Raw genomic sequence first — 27,178 nt, forward strand, 5'->3', positions numbered from 1 at the left:
TTTAATGGGTGTTTGGCCGTGTTGACTAATTCTTGATCCACAGATGAAACATGTTGAGCAAATCTCTTCTACAAACGGTAGTGAAGGGAAAAGTGTTGTTACACAATGAGTATCTTGGAAGAGAAAGGGGAGTTTTGCTGTAGAAGACAAAAAAATAACAAGTAAACATTTCAAGGTTTTTTAGTGTCAAAGAAATTTTCAAAGTTTATTTATTTAGTTATCTTGAGAAGCATTTCAATGTTGTCATGATTGCCAGAATTCATTTTCTGACTGACATGTCAAATTTATTTTATTCTATTTTATTCTTTGCATACTCTGTACAGGTATATGTATTCATGCCTCTAAACATTCCATTGCTCAATACTTGTGTTTCGTAGATCATTTTAAGTCTCACTCTTTTGGGCTTGTGCACTCACAGGCAGAAGGTTTTCTCCAATTGTTTTTCAACATTGCCCTTTTCTGTTCTCATGGTTGAGCATTATTATAGTCACCAATGTACCTTAAAGCTAGAAATTATTGAGGGGGAAAAACTTCGAGATAGAAAAATCACTGTTTACAGGTGAATACAGACGAATGTTTTCGGGTGTACATTCCATCTTTGTTGAGGGGGATGTGTGCATTTTTAAAGTACTACATCACCTCTGACAAGGCACTTCATGTTGGAGTTAGAAATATAATTTGCCTGGTAGCAAAAAGAAAAAGAAAACAAAAGAACAAACAAAAACATGAGACAGGCTGCTGTTAGCTATTCAATGTTCATACCATCAAACACAGGCTCCAGAATAAGTACAGAAGAGTAATGAAAAAAAAGAAGAAGGTTAAGAAATCTGACACATGACCCGTAATCACGCAAGAGGTTCACTTTGGAGAAGTAGCATCTAAACTTTCTGTTTCCTCAGATAAGAAACAGCACCTTTTCTAGGTGATTTTTGCTCGCAGGAATCAAGATCCCAGCAGAGAAAGGAGAAGACTCACTGTATAGCTGACACCACTTGTGTCTAAAATATTTCTCATGAGTGTGACGAGGATGGTGTTTATTAGGACACGTGATTATTTGCTCAACATCTTCTGAGAAACACAAGTACAAATTGTACTAAACATGCTTTACCATTGGCCCATCTGTAGCCAAATGTGACACATTTTGGTTACAGTTCCAAAGAGAATGTTTTCACTTAGCTGCACATGATGTGATTGTGCGTTTTAATTAATCAAGTCAGACATATGGAAGATTATTGAATAGTTCGAGCAGAGTATCTCAGATCATTAACATGAAGCAATTATAACGGTCATCTCTCAGATACAGCTTCAGGTAAACTACCATCATAAATAGCTGAGAGGCATCACAATATGCCAAGTGAACTCTCACCAAGTACCTGGTACATTGTCATGTAGGCCAAGCTGACAAATATCTTGGCTTGGTATATATTGAGATAATTCTAATCTAAATGTTTTCAAGTGCATTGCATGAAATTAAAAGCAAATATATATCAACAAGTGATGACATATTTGGTATCACGTTGTTAGAGTGACTGTGTGATGTACAGTAAGTGGGCTATGTTGTGTGTGCATGTTTTAATGGTTGTATGTTAATGGGAAATTGTTTACATTTTGAGGGACTTTAATAGTGATGAAGCATTGAGACATTTAATGACTTGAAGTACAAATTGCTTTACAGGCCTATGCATTATGTCTGAACATGGAGCTACAATACAACTCATGATGTGGCTCCATGGCAGAGACTCCAACTCTCCCGTTTTCGACGGGAGATCTCCCGCCGAAAACCCATTTTTGCAAAATCTCCCGTTCTCCCGCTTGAGAGTTAATTTCTCCCGCCCTGGCTCTGTGTCTCCCGTTGGAAAGGATTTCTTACTTATTGCTATCGTATGTTGAAAAAATAAACCTTAGATAGCACCAGAGAGCATCTAGAACCCTAGGAACTTCGCGCTTCGCACACATCAACTTGGAGTCTCCCGTTTGCCAGGGGTTTCGGGCGGGAGAATCTCCAGATCAGAAGGTGCTTTGGGATGGAGTCTCTGCCATGGTCTGATAAGTACAATGTATTTAGTTTGAGGATATCATGCAGAATTCAAGTACCGGTACATTGATTGTACCTATACATCAATCAGAAATGACATGTTTAATGAAAAAAAAAAATGCATTAGTTCTGTAGACCTGTGTGAATTAATCTTATTCTAGTATTACTTTTGCTATGGGTTGGACTCATGTACCTTAAAAAGACTATCAAATCATGTACCATTTTCAAATAACCACCATCGGGGACAAAGAAGTTCAGGAAAAAACAAAACATATTTGTTGCCTGAAGGTTTCAAAACATATGGGTGCATACTGTGCACACAATACATTTTCACTTAAAACCATGTTTCTTATCAAATATGTCAAAAGTATTTATCTCATTCTTAAATAAAAGAGAAATAGCCCACAAAAAAAAAGAAATAACATTCAAATATGATTGGATACATATACAGTTAACAACAAAATTATTCATACCCTGGGACATTTTTAGTTTTGAGCACATTTCTTACAAGTAAAGGATGGAGTGATGGTGACCGAGTGTTATATCTCAACATTTCTATTGTTTTGCAAATGAGGTGAAACTAGAATTAATGTCAATTTACCGAGGACAAATAAGAGTAAAAAGTTAATTAACACCCAATCACCATCACTCCATCCTTCACTTGTAAGAAATTAACTCAGAACTAATAATTTCTCAGGGGTAAATGAATAATTTTGTTGTTAACTGTATTATTGTTTATTGGTTTTAGTTCTACCCTCAACAAGACAAGTCAACAAAGTTATCAAGACCTACCTTCTTTGAAAGTGACAGTTTATGGTGTGAGAAGAAAAAAAAGAGATCAAGTAATTTATAATACATTGTAGAATTCAATGAACCATCTCTTTTATACCGTAGAACCCATAGAGTTGTATGTACGTGTACTATGGTACAGCTTTAGGCGAGATACAATACGGTCATACGGCTGAAACCGATCCCATGTACAAATATTCTTTTAATATTATTATTACTGTTTTAGAGGTACCATACATTTGCATGCGAAAGGAATCCACGTAGCTCCACGTATTAGCTTGTACGTACTAGTACCTTGTACGTGTACCGTACAAACAGCCACCCACACCCGATCCTACTGAGAGAGTCACTCACTTAACTCTTTCTGTGGAGTCACTGCATAACAAGTGCGCAAACCGAACCCTGGGCCAGTATATACGGGCGAGCTGGGGCGAAGGCAAGACAAGAAACTTCTTCACCGCGCTATTTCCTGTCGTACCACAAAAGGAAACTACAGAGAAATCTCCTGAGAAGGTTGTGGTTGTTAACAAATAGATCTAGAACCCTTACGTAAGTCTGGAAATAATTTCCTTTCCGACCGAAAATGGTGTCCAACGGTGTTGCGAGAGGGAGGCCAGGGCGTACTCCACAACTTCTGACCCTGGGACTGCTCGTCGTTATATGCATTTTAGCCTTCAATTACTGGAATGTTTCGTCCAGAAGTCGTCTTCTGCAAAGACAAGTACAAGAGATGACAGTCACGCTGGAAGAGTTGGCAATGAAAAAGGTGAATGACTAGACTTTCAGTCTAGATCAAACTTAAACAAGTTAAAGTTAACGTAGTTCTAACCAACAATGCAACATTTTTAATGCCAGTTCATTTCATGACTATCTATGAGTTGTAACGAACGGCAGGCACTCTATAACGTTAACGCATTTAATACAGCCTTAAATGTAAACCTTTACTTTCCCATTTGACTAGACTAGATACCCTACTGAGTATCAATTTACTGTACGATGTAGAATCCTATAGACAGTCTTAGAGTAACTGCGGCAGTAAGCGGCCGTGCAGCCGTTCGCGGCAGGTACAATGTATGGTAGCCCTTGTACATATCGACCACCTTCTTTTAAACTGACCGCGTATAAATTCGCGCACTGAACACTTAGTACGCACTTCTCTGCGCGCAAAGCACTTAAAAATGGATTGGCTTTGAATGTAGATGAGGATGGTGTGGGAAAACGCGATAATTCACTGTTCATTAATGGTTTTAATCAAGGACAAAATTTCGAATGAATATTTTCATCGAATCGTAATGACAGCACAATGTAATGATGTCTATGGAAGTTTCTAAAAGGCTTCTAAAAAGCTTCGTACAACACGGTGTTCAATACAACTCGGTTTGCGTGCATTGTCAATGCAAAAACAGCGGTCGATCCTAATAACGCGATTTACCACGGGGAGCAGAAACGAGGCCGCGCAAGTTCGTTGGCGATATTTTTGCACTGAAACTTCGAATCGAAAAGGGAACAACGGCATTTGACAGGGCTGGATTTTCTCAATCACGTAGGTCAAGTTTTTTACGTGAATTTCAGTGTTAAATATTCTTATCAAGCAAATAAACATTAGGCGGTCGATGAGTAGTAGGTCCAACCCTACAACATACACGGTAATAAATTCATACCGCTAAACACAGCATTGCACTGTTACATGCACACTATGCTACACATACTAACACACAACTAGCAATCAACAAAAACCAACCGATAAGATGGGCACGATCTCTGACAAAAGTGAAATTTTCTCACCTAAATGACAACATATCGCATCCAAAATAAAATTTTCGGTACTTCTTAACATAACAATTAAGAAATAATGGTCCAAGAAACTTGATTTTTTGTCGTTTTCCCGATGCTCATGGATTTTGAAAACATATCCTGACATAAAATAGAACTTTCGCGAGCCGATGTGGGCCGCCATTTTTGTTCGGAAAGTAGATGTTACCATAAAAAAAATTCAGAAAAACACGAGAAAGACATCAACAACACCGCCAGAATTGCGATCTTGTTTGCGGCCAATGCATAATGTGCGCTCGCTATTTTCACGTGCTTTCGCAATGAGAATTGGTGCTTACGCAATGTTCGCGAGACATGTGAAGGCGTTCAGCTAAAGATCGCGGAGCCCGCGCGTATTGCATAGGGGTTGTACATCGTTCCGCAAGCAGAAATACTACGCCGCATATCGCCATTATCGGCGAAAATTGTGCCGGGTTTTGCCCTGGTAAATCATGAAAACTGCGTTGGTCAATGGTAAATTTCTTTTATGAAAACAATTGTGTTAATGAAAAATCTTGTCTATGATACAGTGTATATGAAATGGTTGAAAATAATTTGCCTGATTTGTTTACAAGTTGGAAAAACCCTTAACAATGCTTAAACTGCCGCAAACGGGATATTCTACTCTAGTTAAATTATATTTGGACCGAAAGAGCGGTCTGTAAGTGTAAGTTTAACTGGTCATCATGGTCATCGGGGATATGTTCCGTGGAGAGCTGCGTCTGGCTTCATGGATCCCCTCCTATACAGACCGAAGGCTATCATACTGGCTCCTGTGTAGGGATGCTCTGCCAGTTGTCGTGCACAGACCAAACGTTTGAATATGATAGACCCAATTTCATACAGCTTTTTTACATTCAAACAAGTTTGACATGACATGACACATTATGCAGCATTTGGGGTAACTTTCGATCTCACATTGTGCAATCGAGAAATCACAGTACCGGTAACTAGGTTAGATCGCAGAACGGATTTATTTGTATTCATATCGCAACATCGCCGTTCGCTAGCTGTAAGTCGCCATTTTGAATCCGTTAGCCAATCACATGCAAGGTACGTGTTTTAATAATTTAAGTTAACACATAGAAATCTATGTGTTTTATTAAAACATAGATTTGTGTTCAGAAGAAGAAGAAATCTACACTTTGTACATGTACCTCGCATGTGATCGGCTAACGGATTCATATGATGACCTAAATGGTATCCCGGCCGGGGTTACCAAATAAAAATCAGCCATTTTGTTGAATTTTTTCTTTTTTTTAAAGATTGTACCCTGGGTGCCAAAAAGTGAGAAATTATTTTGGTGCTGGAGCTAGCGCGCGCTAGCCACTGCACTGCACTGCACTGAAGCACACGTTATATTGCTAGAACAGTACTTAGTATACCATGCATGTACAGTGTACAGCTGTATAGTAGAGTACTGTAAAACATGATATATTCGCGGCATGAATTTTTCGCGAATTGGAGCCGACAGCCTTTTTCGTGGCATGAAATTTTCGCGAAGTGCCACTGGCGTTCAATGCATATAATGTAAACATGGACTTTCGCGTGCATTTTAATTTCGCGAATCTTGGCGCTCGCAAAATTCGCGAAATTAAAGTGCACACGAAAATTCTTTGTTTTACAGTATCGCATGCAGTGGCATGGGAATTACTGTACACGCACACACAGTGCATGCATTTCTCTGCGGCTGTCCTCGAGTGGACGTGAGGTGGTACACCCCAGGGTACTACGGTACCCCGGGGTTACGCGTGATGCATCATATGTCGAAGAGCTGTTACAACCGTACTGACGGGCTAGTAGTTGCATCTTTTTTTTTCATGAAAATTCTACCAAAATGTTGCATAATTCATTAATCTGGTGAGTGCAATGCACTCTTGAAATGTTTATTTTGCTATACAAAATTAAATTTGCCGATCTAGGGCTGTGAATTAGACACAATCGAGAAGGGTGATGTACCTCACCCAATTCTCCATCGAGACAGTGGTTAAGAGCTTCCCTACAGCAAGGTACATTTGTGACCGGCGACAACGGTTTCAGGCAAAAGTCGGGAATTTTGAAAATTCATTTTTTCACTGAATCACATTGCCCATTTCCTAAGCTTTCCATTGATATAAAATACTTGTATTCTTCGACACCATAAGTGGGCATAGGAAGAGAAATAAAATACACTTTTTAAGTTGTTAGCCTGACAAAATTGCGAGAAAACAGGCTTTGAAGATTCACCTCTTTCTCAAAGACAATGTCCGAGCGGCAATGCGAGGGGAGAATCACCCATCCGTACGATGGTGCTAATTGATGTTAAGCTCCGCCTCTAGCAACCACATCGCCTTCTGATTGGCTCACTGAGAGAGTCAAATTTCCCGGGCACCTTCCTCGGAGCTCAGCGTATGGAGCCGAAAAACAATGCGTTTCGCTCGGGTTTGTTTTCCAGTACGTCTTTCAAGATGGCGAATACGGTAATTACATGTATGGTGTACATGCACATGTGTATGGTGCACGCATTACGCAATGGCATCCACACGCCATGACCGTGTGCATGTAACACATTTACTAATCGCGTTTTCACTGTGGTTGATTTGTCTTTATCATTGGCGACCCTTTTGAAGGCGGAAAATTGCTAGTGCTGGCAAGGGTCACGCTTCCTGTTTGTTTTGCTTTGAGACATGCATATGTTGCTTTGTTCGGTGGTGCTAAATATATTAAAATAAACAAACAAACACGACTCCTTAGTTTTGTACGAACTTGACGTGTAATATTTGAATATAATTTGTCACATGTGACCGCTCCTTTCCTCTCATCTACCTTCCATTGAGTCAGTCTGCTGTCATAATTTTTACTACATGTACAAGTAGGCAAATTTGAGAATATTTAGTTTTCTTTTCACATGATTATGTTATGCAACATGATTTTGGTTTCACTTCCGTTGTCGAACATTGCGGTAGAATAGTTTGGATAGAAAGCCAAACGAAGAGCACGCACTACAGAGCGAGCGTATATAAACCACTGTACCAAGAACAATGGCGCATGTAATCGTGCACGTGTGGACAAAGCATTCCCCAAACGCTGCAACTGGTGTCTCTGAAAGCCGAATTATATAAATGTGTGCGATGCACCAGCCAATCGCGTGCGAGACCCTGCGCCGTAGCAACGCTGGGGATATTGGCGCGGCGTTCGAACGAAGCTCGAAACTGACAAGTGCGATCCAACATAGGGTGCTTAAAATTCCATTTTTGATAGGAAAAACTTAGTCTTATGCAATGAAATTTAGTGTAGATGTAGAAAACATATCAAAGATTCGATTTCTGCAAAAAACCTAAATCGACAAAAATAATGGTCAAAATCTTTGTACCCCGCCAAGGAGGGAATTTGCTCTTGCGACTTTTGCCTGAAACCGTTGTCGCGGGTCACATATGTATAGTACAACCTTCTGTCTGTCTCTAGAGGAGAGCAATAACGTCAAAAAAATAAAAGACTCCTCATTGTTATTCTATAGGATTTAAGATTTGATAACAAAGTTACAATTGATTGGAGGACTTCTGATCAATCACTAGGATGTATCTCAACTCTGCGACGGAGTCTTGGTACACTCTACATCAAGACTTCGGCTGCATGTACGTGTATGTGTCAGCTAGCAAGGGCCACCGCCCAGCACACACTTCAACACGCAAACACTAACACTTTTGCATTGGCCAGCCGGAAATCAAAATGACATGGCTGAGCAATGTGTCAAGGACATGCTATTGTGTGTAAATAATGATAAAACGACTATTGATAGACTCTTAAGTTTCCTGACCAAATTGTAGTGGGGGGATATAACTTTCAAAATGAATTAAACTAATGCACCAAAAGAATTGAGGAAAGCCAGACAAATAATTTTGACCATACTAATGACATGGATAATGTATCATTACAATTTAGGTCTAGAAGTGCGAACAACAAACAGTACTGGTATATGATCAGGTTACTGTGACGTGGCTCGTGGAAAGGTCATTGTTAGAGTAGAAACGTGCATACAGAGCTCTGTAGCATGATTCTGCTCATGATAGATCAGGAATGTTGTGTTGTAACAGATCATCCAAGGCAGAAGATGTCCAAATGTACAAGAAAACTTGAGAAAAACAGCAACAACCAAACAAATACCAAAGATTTTTACATGTGTGAAAATCTTTTGTTTTTGTGTTTTGGTTGTTGTTTTGTATGCTTCTTTTTGTTGTTGTTGTCATTGTTGTTTGCTGTTGGCTTTGAAAACAAATGTGAAGCTCCTGGGAGAGAATGTCACAGTTCCATGACAAGACGGCTTTTGCTATGCAGCTCTCTCTAATGATGACAATTATGGGCAACATACACGTATAAGGAAAAGCCAGTGTAATTTGAACTGTGATAATCTCAAATACAATATTCATAATTGTATTTCAACCACAAGAAGCTGTATTACTCCTTTGGGGAATGTTTTTGCTTGGATTACTGGTGAACTGTATTTTACTTTGATTTGTTGTCACATTGAAAGAGGTGTGATTAATTTGGCTTGCTTCCTTCAGTGAGAACTGTGGTTTGTGGTTTACAAGTGTACATGTACTTAACTTAAGTCATGGGTAGTGTAACGCAGGAAACTAGCTGTCATTCATCTTGGTCAATCCTCTACAAATTCCGCATTTAATACTCTGTTTGTCATATTCATTTATGGGACTGTCATGGCATATTTCTGATAAACACCCAATGCAGGTACACCTGGAGAAGCGCAGTGAGGCGCTCCAGAGTCAGATCGGCGATGCCAACAAAGTCAACTCTCTACTCAAGACGGAGAAAGAGTCATGCGCGCAGGAGCGGGACCAGATCAACCACGGCAAAGACGAGCTCATGACCCAAGTGGGGTCCCTCATGAAGGAGAAGCAGGCAGCACAGTCATCACTGGTAGGTAGAAGGCAACACATTTTAATGGGCAGTCAGTCTCGCAGTGACGCAAAAACAACTCTTGGTCCGTGTGCGATTTTGTACAAACTCTAGATCTCGCGGTGCCTGAAAGTTGATTTCTAGAAACCAACTTCCAAGGTATTAGAAATTCTCCTGTTACTGTAAAAGTGGAAATTTTCGCGGTGTTCAAATTTTCGCGCATTTCGCTCAACCAGAAACTAGCGCAAAAATAAAAGCACGCGAATATTTTTGCTTGCCATATGTGCCTGTGCGTGATGTCTTGATTCCGCGGAATTAAAAACATGCGAAACTCTTCCGACCCAGCCAAGCGCGAAAAATTAGTCACACGAAAATATACACTTTTACAGTATTGTCATACTGTTTTCTCAGCAAATGTAAGGTGACATGGCAAGGGTTTGAAGTGAAAAAATAAATGAAGTGTTTGTTCGCAAAAACCGATAAGTCCATATTTGCCAAATGGAGATACAGTAAACCTCGGATAAGTCGACGTCGAGTGAGTCGAAAATCACTTAACTCGAAGCAAAATAAAAAGTCCCGATTTTTCCCTATGTATTTTCTCTAAGAAATATTTGGATAAGCCGAAGTACGAGAGTCGAATTTCGGCTGTGTCGAAGTAAAACATTCAGCCCCTTTTGTACGAAATACACGTAGTTTACATCACTTGAGCCGAAGAAGATTTCTCTGTCATTCTCATTACATTTAGAGGAGAACTTCAAAAAAATCGGCATGTCGCAGAACCCCGTCCCTGACCTGCTGCGGGTAAGCATGCACACTCACCGTATAACCGCTCCGCACGCATGTCGAATACATACACATGTATACATGTATACACACAGCACATCGATCCATACTTTATCCATACACACAGCACATCCATACTTTATCCATGTCAAGCCAGAACTCCTTGGTCAACCAATCGCTGCTTTAATATTTTAGTGACAGGCCAAGTGGGCGGAGCTTGTTTGTGCGTGTCCGGCTGGCTGTATACTCAAGTAGTTTTGTTCAATGGAGGTGGGATGGGCCTGGGAGAGTGTTTGTCTCGGCTCAGGGTAGGTTGACAGAGATGGCTACCTATGTTGCACCATAGACATACCGTAGCACAATGTCATGCACATTGCCACATCAGCGCAGACATTCTCAGAACTACGTTTAACTACTAGTATTTATACAAATTCCATGTTCAATTTAGAACAAAATAAGAACATTATCTTCAAGAACAGGCAAATTTGAATGCAAACACACACACACGCACGCACACACACACACACACACGCATGCAAATGTACTATAATACATGTATATAACTGTGAGTCGAAAAAAAATCGACTCTCGCGAGAGTCGAAGTTCACTTAAGTCGACGCATTTTTGTCAGTCCCGAGAGCTTCGACTTATGCGAGGTTTACTGTATTTGCGATTAAAGGTCAAGAATGAAGAAAATAATAAGAAATTTTTTGCTTCTTTTGACCATAACTTCAAAAATGTACCTTTATATGTAGTGACCAATATATCATTTAAAAGGTATTATTTTGTACTTTATGACAGAGACCGTACTTCAAAATCTTTAAAAATGGACTTATCGGTTTTTGCGAACAAACTCTTCAAATAGATAAATAAATACAAAATAGCATTTGGTGTAATGAAGACAAAAATTGTGGTATTTTGGGGATAAATATGATCTCTCAATAGAGAAGTGTTTGTTCCTGTTGTCACATGCTTGGCTCGGTGTATGTGGACTCATGCTACATTAAACAAACCTCATATATACTGCTTCATCTATGGGCTTACTGCAAATCATCCATGTGTGAATTTTTTTTTTTTTTTTTTGATAGCTGTTTTCCCCTGATTACAGGGCACGTTTGCTCAGAGTAAACTTCAGTCTGAAAATCCCACTGACAAACTGCATGGTAGAGTAATTATTTGTAGTGCGTGTGTGTTGCCCACTGATAGTGTATTGTACGAAATGATTTGCAGAGCTGTGTATATTACATGGTATCATACATTGTAGTCATTTTCAGTAATGATAATGATTATGAGGATCTTAATGATAAACATTAGTGATAATATTTTATCTGTGGAGTATCTGACAGACATCACTGCCTTTCCAAGCAATTTGTAACTAGAGGATCACTCTGAGAGCACAGACCTCTGCCAAGCTGCTATTTTCCACCGATGATCTTGTTCTTCCATAGAGATCAGTGCTTTCTACCCATACGTATGCATGCTGAAAATCGCCCAATTTCCCAATATAGAAACCTTTTGTTACATCATCGATGCCAGCTGCGCGGCGCGCCTTGCCGTGGACCAGAAACTAGAGCATGCACTGTAGTGCGTGTATGAAATCTCAAAAATACGCAGCTTGAACTCCAAGTTCATTGACCCTACCTGCCAAAATATTGAAAATCCTTCATAAAATCCATAAGAATTCCCAGATCACTACCAACATTAAATCATCTGTGACTTGTATATCGTTCTCATCCTTTCCTGCAAGTTTTATCCAAATCCTTGCACAACTTTTTGAGTTACATCACATGTATTTTGCACACAGTCAAACAAACAAACAAACAAACCAATGGTAATGAAAACACAACCTCCTCCTTTGGCAGAGGTAAATAATGAGATACAATGATACAAGAGACAGAGTGCTCAATAACAGACAATTGAGTACATCAGCTTAATTGAATATGATAAGAACATACCATCTGCCATTTGATGGATGATACCACGCTGCTGCCACTAGCATTTCAATTAGATACAGTTGATTATCTAGCAAAGAAATGTTTTGTTTGGGTTTGTTTGTTTCTTTGTATTTTTTTTTTGGGGGGGGGGAGGGGGTTGAGCTTTACAGTGCAGACATTGCTGATAAAGAAGGGAGTCGTTTCAATTGTTGCTCCAACAAATTGAAAGGGTCTTTTGAGTGCAGTGGACGTTTCTCTGTGTCCTTCATGCATTATTGTACTCGATAAAGTTCCTGGAGCAATCCCAGTTGATACGTTCTATGCATCCCATACATGTAGGTTGCTCTCTACATGTATAATCCTGTACGAACAATACACTACAATGCAATACAAGGGGATCTGATTTTTGTGTAGCGGTAAACAAAAAGCAGAGCGGGGGTCCGTTTGATTTTTCTAAATGACACAGATCTCCAGAGCAATATCGTGGGTTACACCTTTTTTACATTGAATGAAAATCAGTCAAGTTAGATTTCGTGCAAATAGTTGTGACATCCCAAACAAGCAAATGAAATGTCATATCACTTGTATAATTCAAATTAAACTAGGGGGAAAAACAGTTTGCATTGAAAAATGTACATAAACATTTGAAGAAACGTCTTGCAGTTGATTTATGTTGATTCCATATACTGGTTATATTTTGTTCTTTGTATACACTTGTCTTTTTTTCCATGTCAGCAGTGTGCAGTGGTATAGAACTTTCAAGTTTTTTGGACATTCTGCCAATGTCTGATGCTGCTGTGTACAATTGCAGTAGCATGTACAGTAATGTAACTACATGTACGTACGATAGATTGTAAGGTTTCACTGAAAAGGATGCAACATATTATGGTGTCTTCCGATTGCAGGGTCCACAGTGCTTGTACACAAATGTATGCAGAAATGTGAACATGTGTAAATATTACAGCTTGGATGGATATTTGTGTGTGTCTCCGCTGTTGAATTAAAACAAGACAGAAAGGAGTCGTTTACTGAATTCAGTCATTGTCACTGCTTTTACACCAATTCACTATAGTGATGCTCGTGATGATCACATTGGTTGTGAAGAAGAAACATCAGGCAACGAAGGATTGCCCAAATTTGCTCATCGACGTGATAGATTTGGTTGTTGGGAAATACTGTATGAGTTAGGGACTGTACAGTTTGTTTTTTTTCTCATCGATCATTATTATTATTATCATTATTATTGTTATTATTATTATTATTATTATTATTATTATTATTATTATTATTATTATTATTATTATTATAATCATCATCATTATTATTATTATTATCATTATTATTATTATTCTTAGCTGGTTAAAAACTTGCCTGTTGCTGACACTTTCGTCATTAGTCTGTAGACATAAAAGTTGAACAACTTTGGAGGAGAAGCATGCAATCGTATGATTTAATTGCAGTTTTGCCAGTTTAGGTATCATTGCCATGATATTTTCTTCTTCTTCTTTCTTTCAGGAAAACTTTAGGAGTAACGCTTCACATTCAATACAACTACTTATGGAAATGAAAGGTAAGTACTTTTTGAATGCCTTTCTAATCAATTTGTGTGTGTTTGTTTAATCATTGCATTCTAATAAGTTTATGTGTTTCTAACGTAGTTGAATGAAACACTGAAAAGTACAACTGTACAACTGCTTGGTCTCATGGGAAGTTTGGTATGGCATCTCTGCTTAGTCTTTGGTGTAGCTGTGTGCCCATTTGTTTTCTTTCTTTCTTTCTTTCTTTTTTCTTTCTTTTTTGCTTTGAAATACTGTGCCTTGAGAACAGTCATGTTTAACCTGTTAACTCAAATTCTCAAATATTTTGGTCTGACATGGTGTCAAACTGTACAGGTCTCATGTACGTCCCAAATACATAGCAGTACTTGGAGCCCAGATTGCATGTAGTACTTGCATAATATGTACACATAATGTAATTGTTACAACAAAAAAAAAACAATTTTAAAAACTGTCTGGAAGCCTCAGGCAAGTGGTATTGTTTTCAGTGTATAAAATTTCTAATAAAGGCATGCACAGGATTCAAATATATTGGTGAAGTGGTTGGTTATAATAAAGGAAGTTTTATGATTTATTCATTGTAAGCCTACTGTGTAGTTCAGTACACTATATACATTATTTGAAACCTCGATGCACACCATTGTACAAACACGTAAATCTCCAGTGTCTCATGAATTGATGGCTATCTTTTGGGAGAGTTGTGGTAAAGATGTATTCATCTTGAGTCTGAAGCTAAGAAGCTGAACCAAGTTTGTGCAGGTTATTGAGAGTGAATGTACATGTACATTGTACATCCAGAGTAACTGAAGTTTTATGGCTGCACATTGTACACCATACAGTGGTTGTGGTTCAGACTTCAAATCATATTGATCTGCAGCCACCTGGTACCCTGCATGTATTCACATAGATGTTGTATATTTTGTGATATTAATTGGATGGTTGCCAAACACTTCACTGATAAATCAATGTGTAAAAATACATTTGGTTTGCCAGCGGCAAAGTCTAATTGTACAACTGCAGAAAAAAAAAATCAGCCTCAATTTCCATTTGCCATATATGGTGTCTTGTTAAGGGGGGAAAAAAATGTTCAGAAGAATGGTGCACAGGGATCATAGGTGACTTGGAATAGCACTAATATTGTCCGTGGTAATTGGATATTGTCACGACTCCAGCTCTCCTGTCAAAAGGCCATTTTTAAAGAAATCTCCTATTCTCCTGCTCAGGCAGTTTATATTCTCACTAAAAATGTGTTTTCCTTTGCTTAGGATTTAGCTGTATAGATTTAAACAAAACGGCTTTGATAGGCAGCAAGCAGCGATGTGACAGTGTAATTGCACGCTTCCCACTGATAAACCACTAACCACTTAGAGTGACTGAACATGACATTAACTTCATCATTCATGCACTATCCTCAAGGACAGTCACTGGCATTGCAAGCGTGTGGATACACATTTGGATCCCGGCCACATGCTACTCGGTGCTTGTGACGTGCATTTCATGCACACATTTATGACTACATTGTGTATTTTGTATAATCTCCAGTGTGGAAGGTGATCCATGTGGGAGAAGCTCCTGTCTAGGAGATGCTTAGGGTTGGAGTCTCTCTATCGTTTAATAGTGCTCACACATATCACAGTGTACATGTACCTCCTCTCAGTTGCCTGTAATCAGAGTAAGCCCAGCTTTCACGCCTCAACAAATTCAATGCATGGACAAAAAAGAGTATGTCCTTCTCATACCAATTAAGGAAAAAGGCAGTAATGAAGAATGTAACTGTTAAGCTTTGTTATGAAAACAAAAAGGAAGAAAGAAAATGACATACATGCAATACATGTACATGTGGTCTTAACACAGGCTATTCAGGAGAAGGTGCTTCCATGAGGTTGGGTCATCATAAAATATTTCAAAGCCTGGCATATTTGATACTGCCAATAATAGGCTCTCAAGCACGCAGTGAGGATTAATGCAATTATAACTCATACTCCATATCTTCACCCCTCTGCTTTTATGATCTCTTGCTTTCAACATAACAATGGTTTTGAATAAAACTGACAAAAGGAATGCAACAGGCCAGTGAATCTTCAAATAGCAACATTTGACAGGTTATGAAAACTTTTCTACCATTTAGATCTTGCAAATCATTTAACTTGAATCGTAAAGTAGCTATGTGATAAAATTGCTTACGTTGTTAGTGCCATTCTGCTCATTATTTAATATTTGGAGAATGTCAAACTGCGTCATATTATCATGAGTTGTATAAAAGAAAATTAATTATACACATACAGTTTATTGTATCTCTGTCAAAGAGGATGAGTGAAGCATGCTTTCGTTTATTCTAAGCTTAAATGTACCTACTTTTAATAGAAAAACTCTTTCAAGTATTGGAAGTTTTATTTTGGAGAAACTGTTAGATGAGGAACACTTTACATAACTATGCCAGATTATAATATGATATCATACTTGAAACTGGCTTGAATGAAACACTGGTTTAGCACTAATATTGGAATTGTCATTCTAGTCATTGTAACTTTAAAGGTCCTGTTTGCCTTTGGGAGCAGTGATTTTAAAAATGTTCAAGATATCACATTTGATGCATGTAGGTCAGTTGTATCACAAAACATCCCACCATATAAAAAATTCACAATAAATCCTAAAATATAAGGAGATATCACTGTTCTTCTCAATAAACCATAACTGTAGACGATTAAGTCTGGAAACATTTTTATTATAGCTATTTTTCACATTTTGTATATTCATCAATACTTAACATCGATCATACTGATTAAAATTTTTATATTGGTTGTTTCTATCCCTAACTCACATTGTAGAACTATTTTGAGGCACTACTGCTGGGTTTTTGTGTCATCTGCAAATTTCAATGGTAAATTACAATACTAACCTGATTTCATTCAGGAATGCTTGTGAATCTGCCATTTTTGTTTTCTTGCTTTTAAAGGGTGTGTACAGTTCTGGTTAAGGTGAGGATTTAGCTTTTAACGTTTTGCGAGATATTCAGAAACCACTCTATGAGATGTCAAAGAGCATGCAATTCTAAGGGTTATCAAAAGTTTGTTTGATGAGAATCGGTTTTGAAATGGCTGAGATATCCAAAAACAAAGTGAAAGAAAGAGATCCTAATAAAAGGCGTGGCCTGTCGCCTTTTATCATTATCACTTTTTTGGATATCTCAGCCATTTGAAAACCAATTTTCACCGAATAAAGGTTGAATCCTTCTTAAAATTACATGCTCTTTCATATTTCATAAAAGGTCTCTTATTATCTCACTCTGGAATGTTCAAAACATGAATCCCCACCTCAACCAGTACTGTATAGTCCCTTTAAGATAACTTGGGCTTCAGTATAAATTTGCAGGTAATTATAATATCACAAAGCTTCTCTCCTTCCACATTGAATTGTATTCTTTATGCTCGCCTCTCTTGCACAATGCCATTTCATCTTCACCCCTTCCCCCTCCCTTCCTTCTTCCCCCCCCCCCCCCCCCATCCCCCAGCCAAGTACGAAGCCCTGCGATCAGAGCACGAGAAGATTGGGGAGGTGACGCGCATGGAGTCAGCCAAGCAGGAGCACACCATCCAGGACCTCCAGCAGGAGACACGGAGGAACTACCAGGCGATCCAAGTGTATGAACAGCAGAAGCAGGAGCTGAGCCTCACCATAGGGGAGCTGCGCAACCAGGTGGCCATGCTCCAGGACCAGTGCGGGGCTGCCATGCAGCAGCAGCAGCAACAACAACAACAACAACAACTACAGCAACAACAGCAGGTGAGAGGGCAAAGGTCAACTTACTTGTCACACCCATCCCATCTACTAAATATGTATTGATGCATGTGCTCCCTTTTAGTTGAAGCTTCTTGTCCGTGTTAAACAAAGCAAATTTAGTGCATTTTGAGTGGAATGAAATAAACAAGAGCTGTGAAAGCTTCCATTAAAATTACACACAAATGTCAACAAAAAAGTTTGAAAATTGCATCTCACACATTTTATATTGTTAACAATTGTATTAGTCACAGATGCATTATGAGCATTTCGAATGCATTTCGCGAGGTGATGATGTTATATCACAACTTTTTGACTGTCTTGCATACAAACCTGCACTAGATTCTTCTTCTTATGAAATTATTATGCAATTTTTTGTGTGCTCATTTTTGTTTTGTTTTGTTTTTTAATTGCAATATTACCTTCACTGTTCAGTTTGTTGAGTATTGTTCCCCATGTCAAAAAAAACAAAAAAAAAACTTGATTAAAAGATAGATTTTCCTTCAAAGAAGAATCAAAAGGGGGAAAAAAATGAAACCTTAAAATGTGATGATCTCCAAGGCAATGTCCTTCATTGTCATGACAAAGCTATTAGCCAAACATTATATTCATGAATGACAGTAAACATGTCACTGCTGGTATGGAAATGCTTGGTCGCTTTTATAGCAATCAAAGAAGATTACTAGTAGTTTAACCTTCTCCGTTACTCTGTTACTCTGTTTTGTGCTGGGTTTTTTTTTTTCTGCATGTGCGTGTGTTGTTTTTTTAATTGCATTGCAGCTGATGATCTCCTAGTGGCCTTGGAATGATATATTAAAAAAAGAATAAGATCGATGTGCTGACCCCCCAAGAGAGAGATTACTTTTTATTGGATTCTAGAGAATTGAACTGAGACTCATCAGTACAAATATATAGCAGAAGAGGAATATTGTTCTGGCAGATCAACCTGTCAGTATAAAATTCAATCTGATGACTGAAGAAAATTCAAAAGGCGTCCCTATTATCTAAAAGCTGTATGCATGCTGTGGCAGCATAACACTGACACGTTTGAAAGCCACTTGAGTCCTCTCAAAATGAATAGTTTCACTCTTTTTTATTAATTTTGGTTTTTTTTTTCGTGCTGCTTATGATTTGCTACAGGAACATGTTTCTGTGTTCTGACTCATACAGATTTATATTTTTCCCTTTGTTAGAGTCCTGGAAAGTTTGAACTTTGGTCTTTTTTCTTTGTGGAATTAACATAACCTTACCCTCTTCTCCCCACCCGTTCACCCCACCCTCCTAGGTTTGTTCTCCTTTGAGGGTATACTTTCAGATTAAACTACAGTCAACCTGGCATAAATCAAATAATCACCTAAGTCAAAGGTCTTTTTGAGTTCTCTTCTCTTTACATTCTGTTGATTTTAATCTCTCTTAAGTCTAATTTTCTCCTATAAGTTGAAGCTATTTCTTCAGTCTAAGTAGACTGGACTTTGAGAAGGTTGACTGTATCCCTCATTTAAACATGGGTAGCTTTTCAGATCCTCTCTTCATGCATGTACTTGAGGATGCTTTGTAGTTGTAGTTTTGCATTGTTCACTTACCAATTTAATGGCATTGCATTCAGTTTAACAGCATTCTGTCAAAAAAAAAAACCATCATGCTTTTTAGTTAATAGTATTGTAGGCTACATTGTCAGTTCATGCTTTTTGTCTTGTGTTTAAGTTCATATTTGTTTTTTTCTCGGCTGTCTGTCATGGTTCGTTTTTGGCAATTATAGACCATCTGTCATGTGTCACATATTGTACGCTCTGCTATTTTTGGCATGGAAACTTACAAGTTGGCAGCTACTCATGTGTCATGGCTTTGTGTCCATAGATGGGTGTGCAACAACCCCAAGGCATGTATGGTATGCAACAGGTGATAAACCAACAGCAAATACAGGTAGGTTTCAAATATGGTCGGGGAGGGGGGGGGGCGTGTACATATATGTGCTTAAAAATGGAATTCACAGACTTTGACAGATAGAAGAAAAAAAATCAAATGAACAAAGTTTATGAAAGATTCATTGAAGTCAGACAAAATTTTTCGTTTTCTTTCTGATTGTAATGATCCTTTCACTTTCATGTGTGCTTTATTTCATTCTGTCCAAAAATGTCAGCTTAAAGGGACTGTACAGTATTGGTTGAGGTGGGGATTCAGGTTTATAACATTAATCAGTGAGATAAGCAGAAACCTCTAATGAAATATGAAAGAGCATGTAATTTTAAGAAGGATTCAACGTTTATTTGATGAAAATTGGTTTTCAAATGACTGAGATATCCAAAAAAGTGATAATAATAAAAGGCGACAGGCCACGCCTTTTATTATAAAGATCTCTTTGTTTCACCTTGTTTTTGGATATTTCAGCCATTTCAAAAGCAATTTTCATCAAATAAACTTTTGATACCCCTTAGAATTGCATGCTCTTTGACATCTCATAGAGTGGTTACTGAATATCTCGCAAAACATTAAAAGCTAAATCTTCACCTCAACCAGAACTGTACACACCCTTTAAATATGGAGTGGATTTCCTCGTTATCTGTAAGCATGAAGAATGATATTTCTTCTTCTTTTTTCAGAAAGATCTAAATTGTAGCTTTCAAAAACTACACAAAATATTTGCACAGTTTCAGCATTGACTGCGAATATTTGCAGCTAGTGTGTGTACATTTTTATGGAATGTCATGTAATAGCTTGACCCAAAATTGCAAAATGGTACACGTGTTTGTTCTATGGGAGATCAAATTGCAGCCTATTGTGGTATCTGAGGAAAATTGTGAGTGTGGCTACTTTAGCTCTACCCCCTGCCCAAGATACTAGCCCATGCCTGACCAAGCATTTCCTGTCCCATGAAATTTATAGTCCACAGCATAACAAAATATACCCTCAGTATCCCCTTCGCTTTTTTTGTTTTTTGTTTTTTGTTTTTGCTTAATGTTAACTCAGTAATGTGCTTGAGATTTTGACTACATGTACGTACAGCACGATCGTATGTTTGTGCGTTGAGATGACACTGTCGGACTGTGCATGAAGAGTTTCTAATGTCACCATCCGAGTTTGTCACGATGCAAATCACTTTTAATCCACCCCAGCTTGAGTCGTTGGCGTGGTGAAATCAGAGAAGGATGATTCATCACCCAGATGGAATGTCTTATCTAAACAAAGGGAGGGGAAAAGAAAGAAGATAAATTTCTAAAAACATATCATACAGTGTACAACAGTGTGGTTACCATAATGAGTATTCACAAATTCTGTGCTTACTGTGAATATTGTGAGTAACGGTACACGTTAGTATTACTTAATTGATTCTGTAATGGGGCAACAGATAGTGTTAGGAGGAACAAAAGGCCATGTCATGCCATATTGGGAGTTGATGTCCTCACCTTAAAACTCTCCACATGGCCCTTACACGTAACTGTTACAAATTTACTAATCATTTTTTGTTGTGGGGGGGGGGGGGATTCAGAAGAAGACACATAACCAAGCATTTTTCACACTCACAATGCACAATTTGTATATTTGGCATAAAGAACCTTTTAAAAGCTTTTTATTAAGGTTGCTGACAATAGTGAAACAGGGACTGTAGGAGCAATCGCAGACATTCATATTTCCATACTTGATAATGCAGTATGCCATACCACCTAGTATCATATTGTATGATTTCAGAATTGTTCAATAGGTCCCATCAAATAGGAGAACTTTTGTATGTAATAATGATAAGAATAACAACAGTCATATTACTAAGTACTGCTACTACTACTACTACAACTAGTAATGATAATGAAAATTTATGATAATAATAATAATAATGATGATAATATTAGTATTATTTATTTTTTATTTTTTTATTATTACTACTTCTACTACTTCTGTTAGTATAATTGCTATTACTTTTACTATTATTATTATTCATTTCTTAGAAACACATACCATAAGAGTGTCTAGTGTGTATATAAAAATAGCAATCATAAAAATGTCATTGTTCATAATCACTAACATACTTAACAATCTTGAAAAAGATTCGTTTTTGATGACACACTTGTCCACGAAAGCTGTTTAATCACCCACTGTAGATTTTCAGCTGTCCAAAACAGACTCAGCATCACCTCTAACAAGCCATCTGTGATATGTTTACTTCATCTAGCTGATGCTTACTGTTAACCTATAACTGGCATGCTTTATCTCCATACTGACATCATTAACCCAAAGAGTCTCAGAAACCATATTTCTATTTTTGATGATGTATTTTTTGAACCCTTTATTGTTCATACAAATATATAATTTTGTTTGCAGAATCATTTTAAAAAGCCTTTTATTTGCTACATTTAGAACTGATTCTGTAATGGACAGCATATTCTTGAAGGTTAAAGTGCTTGTCTCTGTCAAATTGGCAATGTTATAATAATTTTTTTTTTCTAATTTTGTATCTAATGAATTTAATCATAATCTTTTTCATAATCTTTCACTAATAAGTAATGGGGCAGGCTGCAAAAAGGACAGAATCTTTGGAAATTCATTGATATTGTGATTTATGTATGCTCCCCTTTTTTTTACGAGCTAAAAAAAGAGGCCGCTGTTAGTAGTTACAATTCACCAAGAATCATGGCTCAAATTTTGTTCAGCATTGTGTCAAAGTAGATTCATGACAAGGTTAAAATACAGTTATGGTACCTACAACAACAATGACAGAATCTGAATATCTACAACTTTGATATCATGATGATTTTACAGATGAAAGATTGTTAACTTTTTTAACACCTAGTATCTACTCTAAAGACTCCGAAAATGGTTGCAGACTTTAATAGTGCTTGCCCATTTGCTCCACCACTCACATTTTAAATGTTTTTCATCCACCTTTGTCCTGCATCAGGACCCGAATGCTCAACTCGACCCCCAGCAACAGTTGCAGAGGCAACAGGAGTATTACCAGCAGAAACAGGAGGAGCAGCGGTACCAGCAACAGTTGATGGAGCGGGAGCAACTGCAGCAGCAACAGCAGCAGCAGTTGCAACAACAGGGCTTCCAGCAGCCACAGGCAAACGACGGCCACCTCATGTACAACCAAAACAACGAACAACGTGATAATAATATCCAGCCCCAGGAGGGTGCAATGTGAGTCAGGCAGTGCAACTACACTGTACATTAATTTCTGGATTTTCGTGTCTTTTCCTCAGTTTGAAAGTGAAATAGATATGTGTATGTACAGTATGTATATCTATCTATCTATCTATCTATCTATCTATCTATCTATCTATCTACATGTATCTATCTATCTATCTATCTGTATGTATGTATGTATGTATGTATGTATGTATGTATGTATGTATGCACACATACATGCAGCAAGCAGGAATCTGTTTTTGTTCGTTTTTGTGTATTATCAGGTGTTTTTCAAATTCATGAATTTCTTGCGTCGAGATGTTTTCATTGCAACTGATTGACAAATTGCCCTACATTTATTTACGTCGATGTAGGGCAATTTGTCTATCAGGTGTTTGTTTTGATGGTAGTTGTTCAGGTATAGGAGAGTGAAATCTACACATTCTCTTATCTTTTAATATGAAACGTCAATGCCTTTTATTGTAATTTAATTCATTTTTTTTTTTTGCCTCTGTAAATTACTCAGTCATTCATAATAAGAAGCTATGTGACAAGTCTCAAGCATTCCCAACAGACCATTTGCTCATTAGCACATGTGTGTCAAGCGTAGGGCAAAGTTGTGGTATCAGATTCCGAGGGCCCTGTCTAATTTTGTATTTCCGAAAGAGCCTGTCTCATCATTCCAGTCGTAAATCTGTCACATGCATAGGAAGCACAATCAACATTGGAATCAAGTGAGGTATCACGGGCTGCGATTGCTGTGGGTCAAATTCATTTCTGTGCCGGACTTTCCATCCTGTAAATTCTGTTCTGTTACCCTTGGAACATGTAACATCTTCCTTGTTTCCATTTTACCTTCTGTTGAACTCTGCAGTGCTCCGGAAGGAAATCAGATTGAACAGCCAGGTGTGTATTGCAGCAGGAGTGTGGCCGATGTTTCTCTGTCATTCAACTGCTTTGACATCAGATAGCCTGATGTCAGGGTGATTGGTCGCAGTATGCAGTGCGTCCTTTTTTTATAGTTGATGAGTGCCTGCTAGCCTTGTATGTTTCTCGCCACTCATCTTTCACTGAATGGAAAATTTTCCTGCGGGAGGGATTTTTATGCCATGTGCAGACTATTATTGACTCTTTTTTTTGGGGGGGGGGGGGAGGGGCGTGGGTTAAGGGGGACTTGATGGGCTAGCTGTGAGATAACCTCATGAGATTAGCTGGTATTTGAGTGAGTAAGAACAAAGGTTGAGGAGGTCCCATTCGAGTTTTGGTCGGTCATTCAATGTGGCATTCAGTATGCATTTGTAAGTCATTATTTCTTGTCACATGGCTGTGAAGTAAAGTACTTAATATTGATTTTTTTTTCAAATGAAAAATCAATAATTTCACATTTTCTTGACAAGTGCTTTTCATTTAACTCTGCAGGTTTATTACAGATTTTAGGATGTCTTGACATTTCACCAAGAAAAAGGGATTCAGCACAGAAGCAAACTTACACAAAGAAAAACATTTTTAAAAGATACATTAATGCTTCCAGTGTATTGTGTCTATGAAATGAAAGATGTGTCAATCTCTTTTGACATTAAAAAACATTGTGATGACTATATTTGCATTCTGAATTGGGCCCAAACCTTCACCAGTCAAGCAGCAGCAGGATCCAGGCCCCATTCAGATGGAGGCAAACGCGGACAACCGCCGGGAGCCAGAGAACCCCCAGATGTTCCCTGAACGCGAGCAGGAGCAGGGAGATGGGGAGAGAGGGGATGAGGGCCAGGGTGGTCCTCAGGAGCCAGCAGCAGACCAGGGGCAGCAGGACAGGGAAGCGGAGGCCGGCGAGGAGGGAGGAGAAGCGGGCGGAGATGCTGGGGCAGGAGAGGGAGAAGAGGGCAATGGCGTGGGCCTTCAGGAGCCGGATGAGGGGCAAGCAGGGGTACGTGAACTGGGTCATCGTGTTGATGTAGGTGGTTTGACAGTCTTGCTAGTGGCGGGCTGGTGTTGGGCCTCATGGCCTAGCCACTGTACTCATGTCCTCTAGCAAGACACAATTTTGTTGCAGCATTGTGAAGAGAAAGCAATATTGAGGAGGACCTTAGCCTGGTCCATGAGTGTGGGTCATTGATACCACCCATAAATTTCAGTTGTACATAGCAGAGTGCCATGTACCAAGTGATGTGGGATAAGATTCAAATAATGTGAGATTGCCACAGCCTGTATCTGAGACTCTCATGCCCATTGCTGTCTTTGTTTGGTTTTCACTGTTATGTCATGTCTTGGATCTACATACACACAGTGAAAGTGGGATTTTCGTGTGGTATTGATAGGAGTCTGTTGTGGAGTTGGGTATCTCAAGTGTATTGAGAATCTTTACAGACTAACCCACTACTCTGAGACACAATTCCATGCGGATGAACCAGACCAGTTTGAAAAGATTGTCTCGGTCATCAATATCACAAGTCCCTACATCAGCACCAGACCAAATGACCTTGTGATAGTTTATCGGACAAGAAGAATAGATGATGCTTCTGATACCAAATGTCTGTCACCCCCTTCAAACAATTGCACCCTTTGATATTTAAGGTTCAATCTGACTTATTTTAAGTAGATTGGCTCATAGGATGTTTCTGCCCTTGCCCGTACCGCAGGAACCCGATCAGGACCAGGAACCACGGAGTGACCTGAGCGAGGTTGACAATGGCGAAGACAGGCAGAACGGCGGGGAGGAGGTGGACCAAGGCCAGGTGCAGGCCCCAGACCAAGGTGAGTCTTCAGAGGCCACACCCAAAACTTGAGCAGGGTTCCTTCCCCCCCCCCCCCCCCCCCCCTTTGTGCAGAGTTAGCTCCTCTTGGTATGATGTGCATGCACTTTACTTGTGCACCAGTACTTTCTAAACAGAATCCCTCTCATTATAATTGCACCTGTGCATCTTCTGGGTGGAAAAGAAGTTTCAAAGGTTGATATATATAGTAGACACTGCATGCTAGGTGTCATCAACTGTTTTTGTTGTTGTTTGCATGCATGCAATGGTGTGGGGATGTAACAATGCTCCTTTTTTTTTTAAAGTACTTCTTCCTTCATGTAAAGTAAAAAGCAAAAAAAAAAATAAATAGAAGTAAAGTCATATGCATACTCCTTTTTCCGCCTTACCTTCTCCTTACAAGCCTGTCATTGCAATTGATACGATTATTTCATAAGTAGTTGGATGAAACAGGTTGTAGGTGTACAGTCATTTACGTCTTATGGCATGTGAGGCAGAAGAGATATGGAGTAATCTTTACCCCCACTGACAAAACATTACTTTGAATTATAAAAACAACAACAGCAAATAGATGAAGGCATTTAAAAAAAAAGTAGACAGATGATAAAGTCTTTACCATGAAAGCATCAATATATTGTCATTCCTAATGTGCGAAAAACACAGAGGCACTTCAAAAATGTTGGCATTTTTCTCTTTTTTTTTGGGGGGGGGAGGAGTAGGGACAGTTGTCACTTTCACTGCACTGAGTTTTGAGAGACCAATTTTCCCTGCTAGGCATTTTTCTCCTTTGACATTCTGTAAGCAGCTCAAGTGCTGCATAAAATGATGAGCAAATTGGCGGCAATCCCTGCCTGTACTGTGTGTGATTGTGGCTGCCTCGCTTCACCGTAACAGAATAGTGACGTTGAGGCTGTCCACCAAGAGGTATGAGTGTGTCTTGTAATTGGAGCACAAGCGGGTTTCTCCTGTTTTGAGCCATAGAAGCCTGCTCTACCTCTGGCTTCCCAATGAGCTTGTAGAAACATTCTCCATGTGCACCACTGTAGTCTAGTGTCAGTGAAGCCATCACTGTCGGGGATCCCCCTTCATGAAGTCTTGGCCCAGTGAGAGCTACAAAACTAACAGAGATATATGCATTGACACTGATCGGCGTAGTTCAGACTTTGCCGGCTCTTGTCCACAAGGGGTGCAAAAATTATCCCCATGCCACCATAGTGGTATGTGTACCGCTGGTTTAATGGTACCACCCAGTGAGACACTACGTACAATGTACACTATCTACCTTCACATTGATTGTACACCTGACCACACAGACACAAACACACAGCTTTTTCTTTTGAAGCGATCTACACACAAAATCTGCTGACCTCTTTTTGTGTAGTTGTGGCATTTGTTGTTGTCGTTTTTTCTGTTATGTTTTGTAATTGCAGGTCGGCAATAATGCATTGTGTAGTGTATTTGTATCTTTTGTGACCTTGACTACACAATTGTACAGATCACTTTGCGGGTCAGTTTTCTTCTGATTCAGTGGAGGCCCCACTCCCAAAAGATCCAAACCATAATCATAATGTTCTGTCCGCTGTGTGCACTGTGAATGGTTATTTGCAGTTTATTTGCATGTATATTCATTCAGTTGCACTCGTTTTTCCCCTCTTTTATATATGGCTGCTTGTGCAGTCTTCGTATTCATATGATAGACACTGCAGTGCAGCTAGTGATGGATTGTAG

General features: G+C 38.8%; 1 protein-coding gene across 1 annotated transcript in view; it reads left to right on the forward strand.

The window, feature by feature from the left end:
* The first annotated feature begins 3,354 nt into the window (after positions 1-3,354).
* Positions 3,355-27,178, forward strand: part of LOC139741917 (uncharacterized) — a 33,839-nt gene continuing 10,015 nt past the window's right edge. The window contains exons 1-9 of the mRNA XM_071652489.1: positions 3,355-3,590; positions 9,362-9,550; positions 13,762-13,816; positions 17,314-17,585; positions 19,437-19,502; positions 22,471-22,712; positions 23,575-23,606; positions 24,335-24,624; positions 25,337-25,451. Coding sequence (XP_071508590.1) covers positions 3,408-3,590; positions 9,362-9,550; positions 13,762-13,816; positions 17,314-17,585; positions 19,437-19,502; positions 22,471-22,712; positions 23,575-23,606; positions 24,335-24,624; positions 25,337-25,451 — 1,444 coding nt within the window. The 5' untranslated portion in view covers positions 3,355-3,407. The remainder of the gene's footprint in view (positions 3,591-9,361; positions 9,551-13,761; positions 13,817-17,313; positions 17,586-19,436; positions 19,503-22,470; positions 22,713-23,574; positions 23,607-24,334; positions 24,625-25,336; positions 25,452-27,178) is intronic.

The sequence above is a fragment of the Diadema antillarum genome, unplaced genomic scaffold, assembly GCF_040938485.1.
Source record: "Diadema antillarum isolate AM-2024a unplaced genomic scaffold, OU_Dant_1.0 seq00000962_RagTag, whole genome shotgun sequence".
Taxonomy (NCBI): Eukaryota; Metazoa; Echinodermata; class Echinoidea; order Diadematoida; family Diadematidae; genus Diadema; species Diadema antillarum.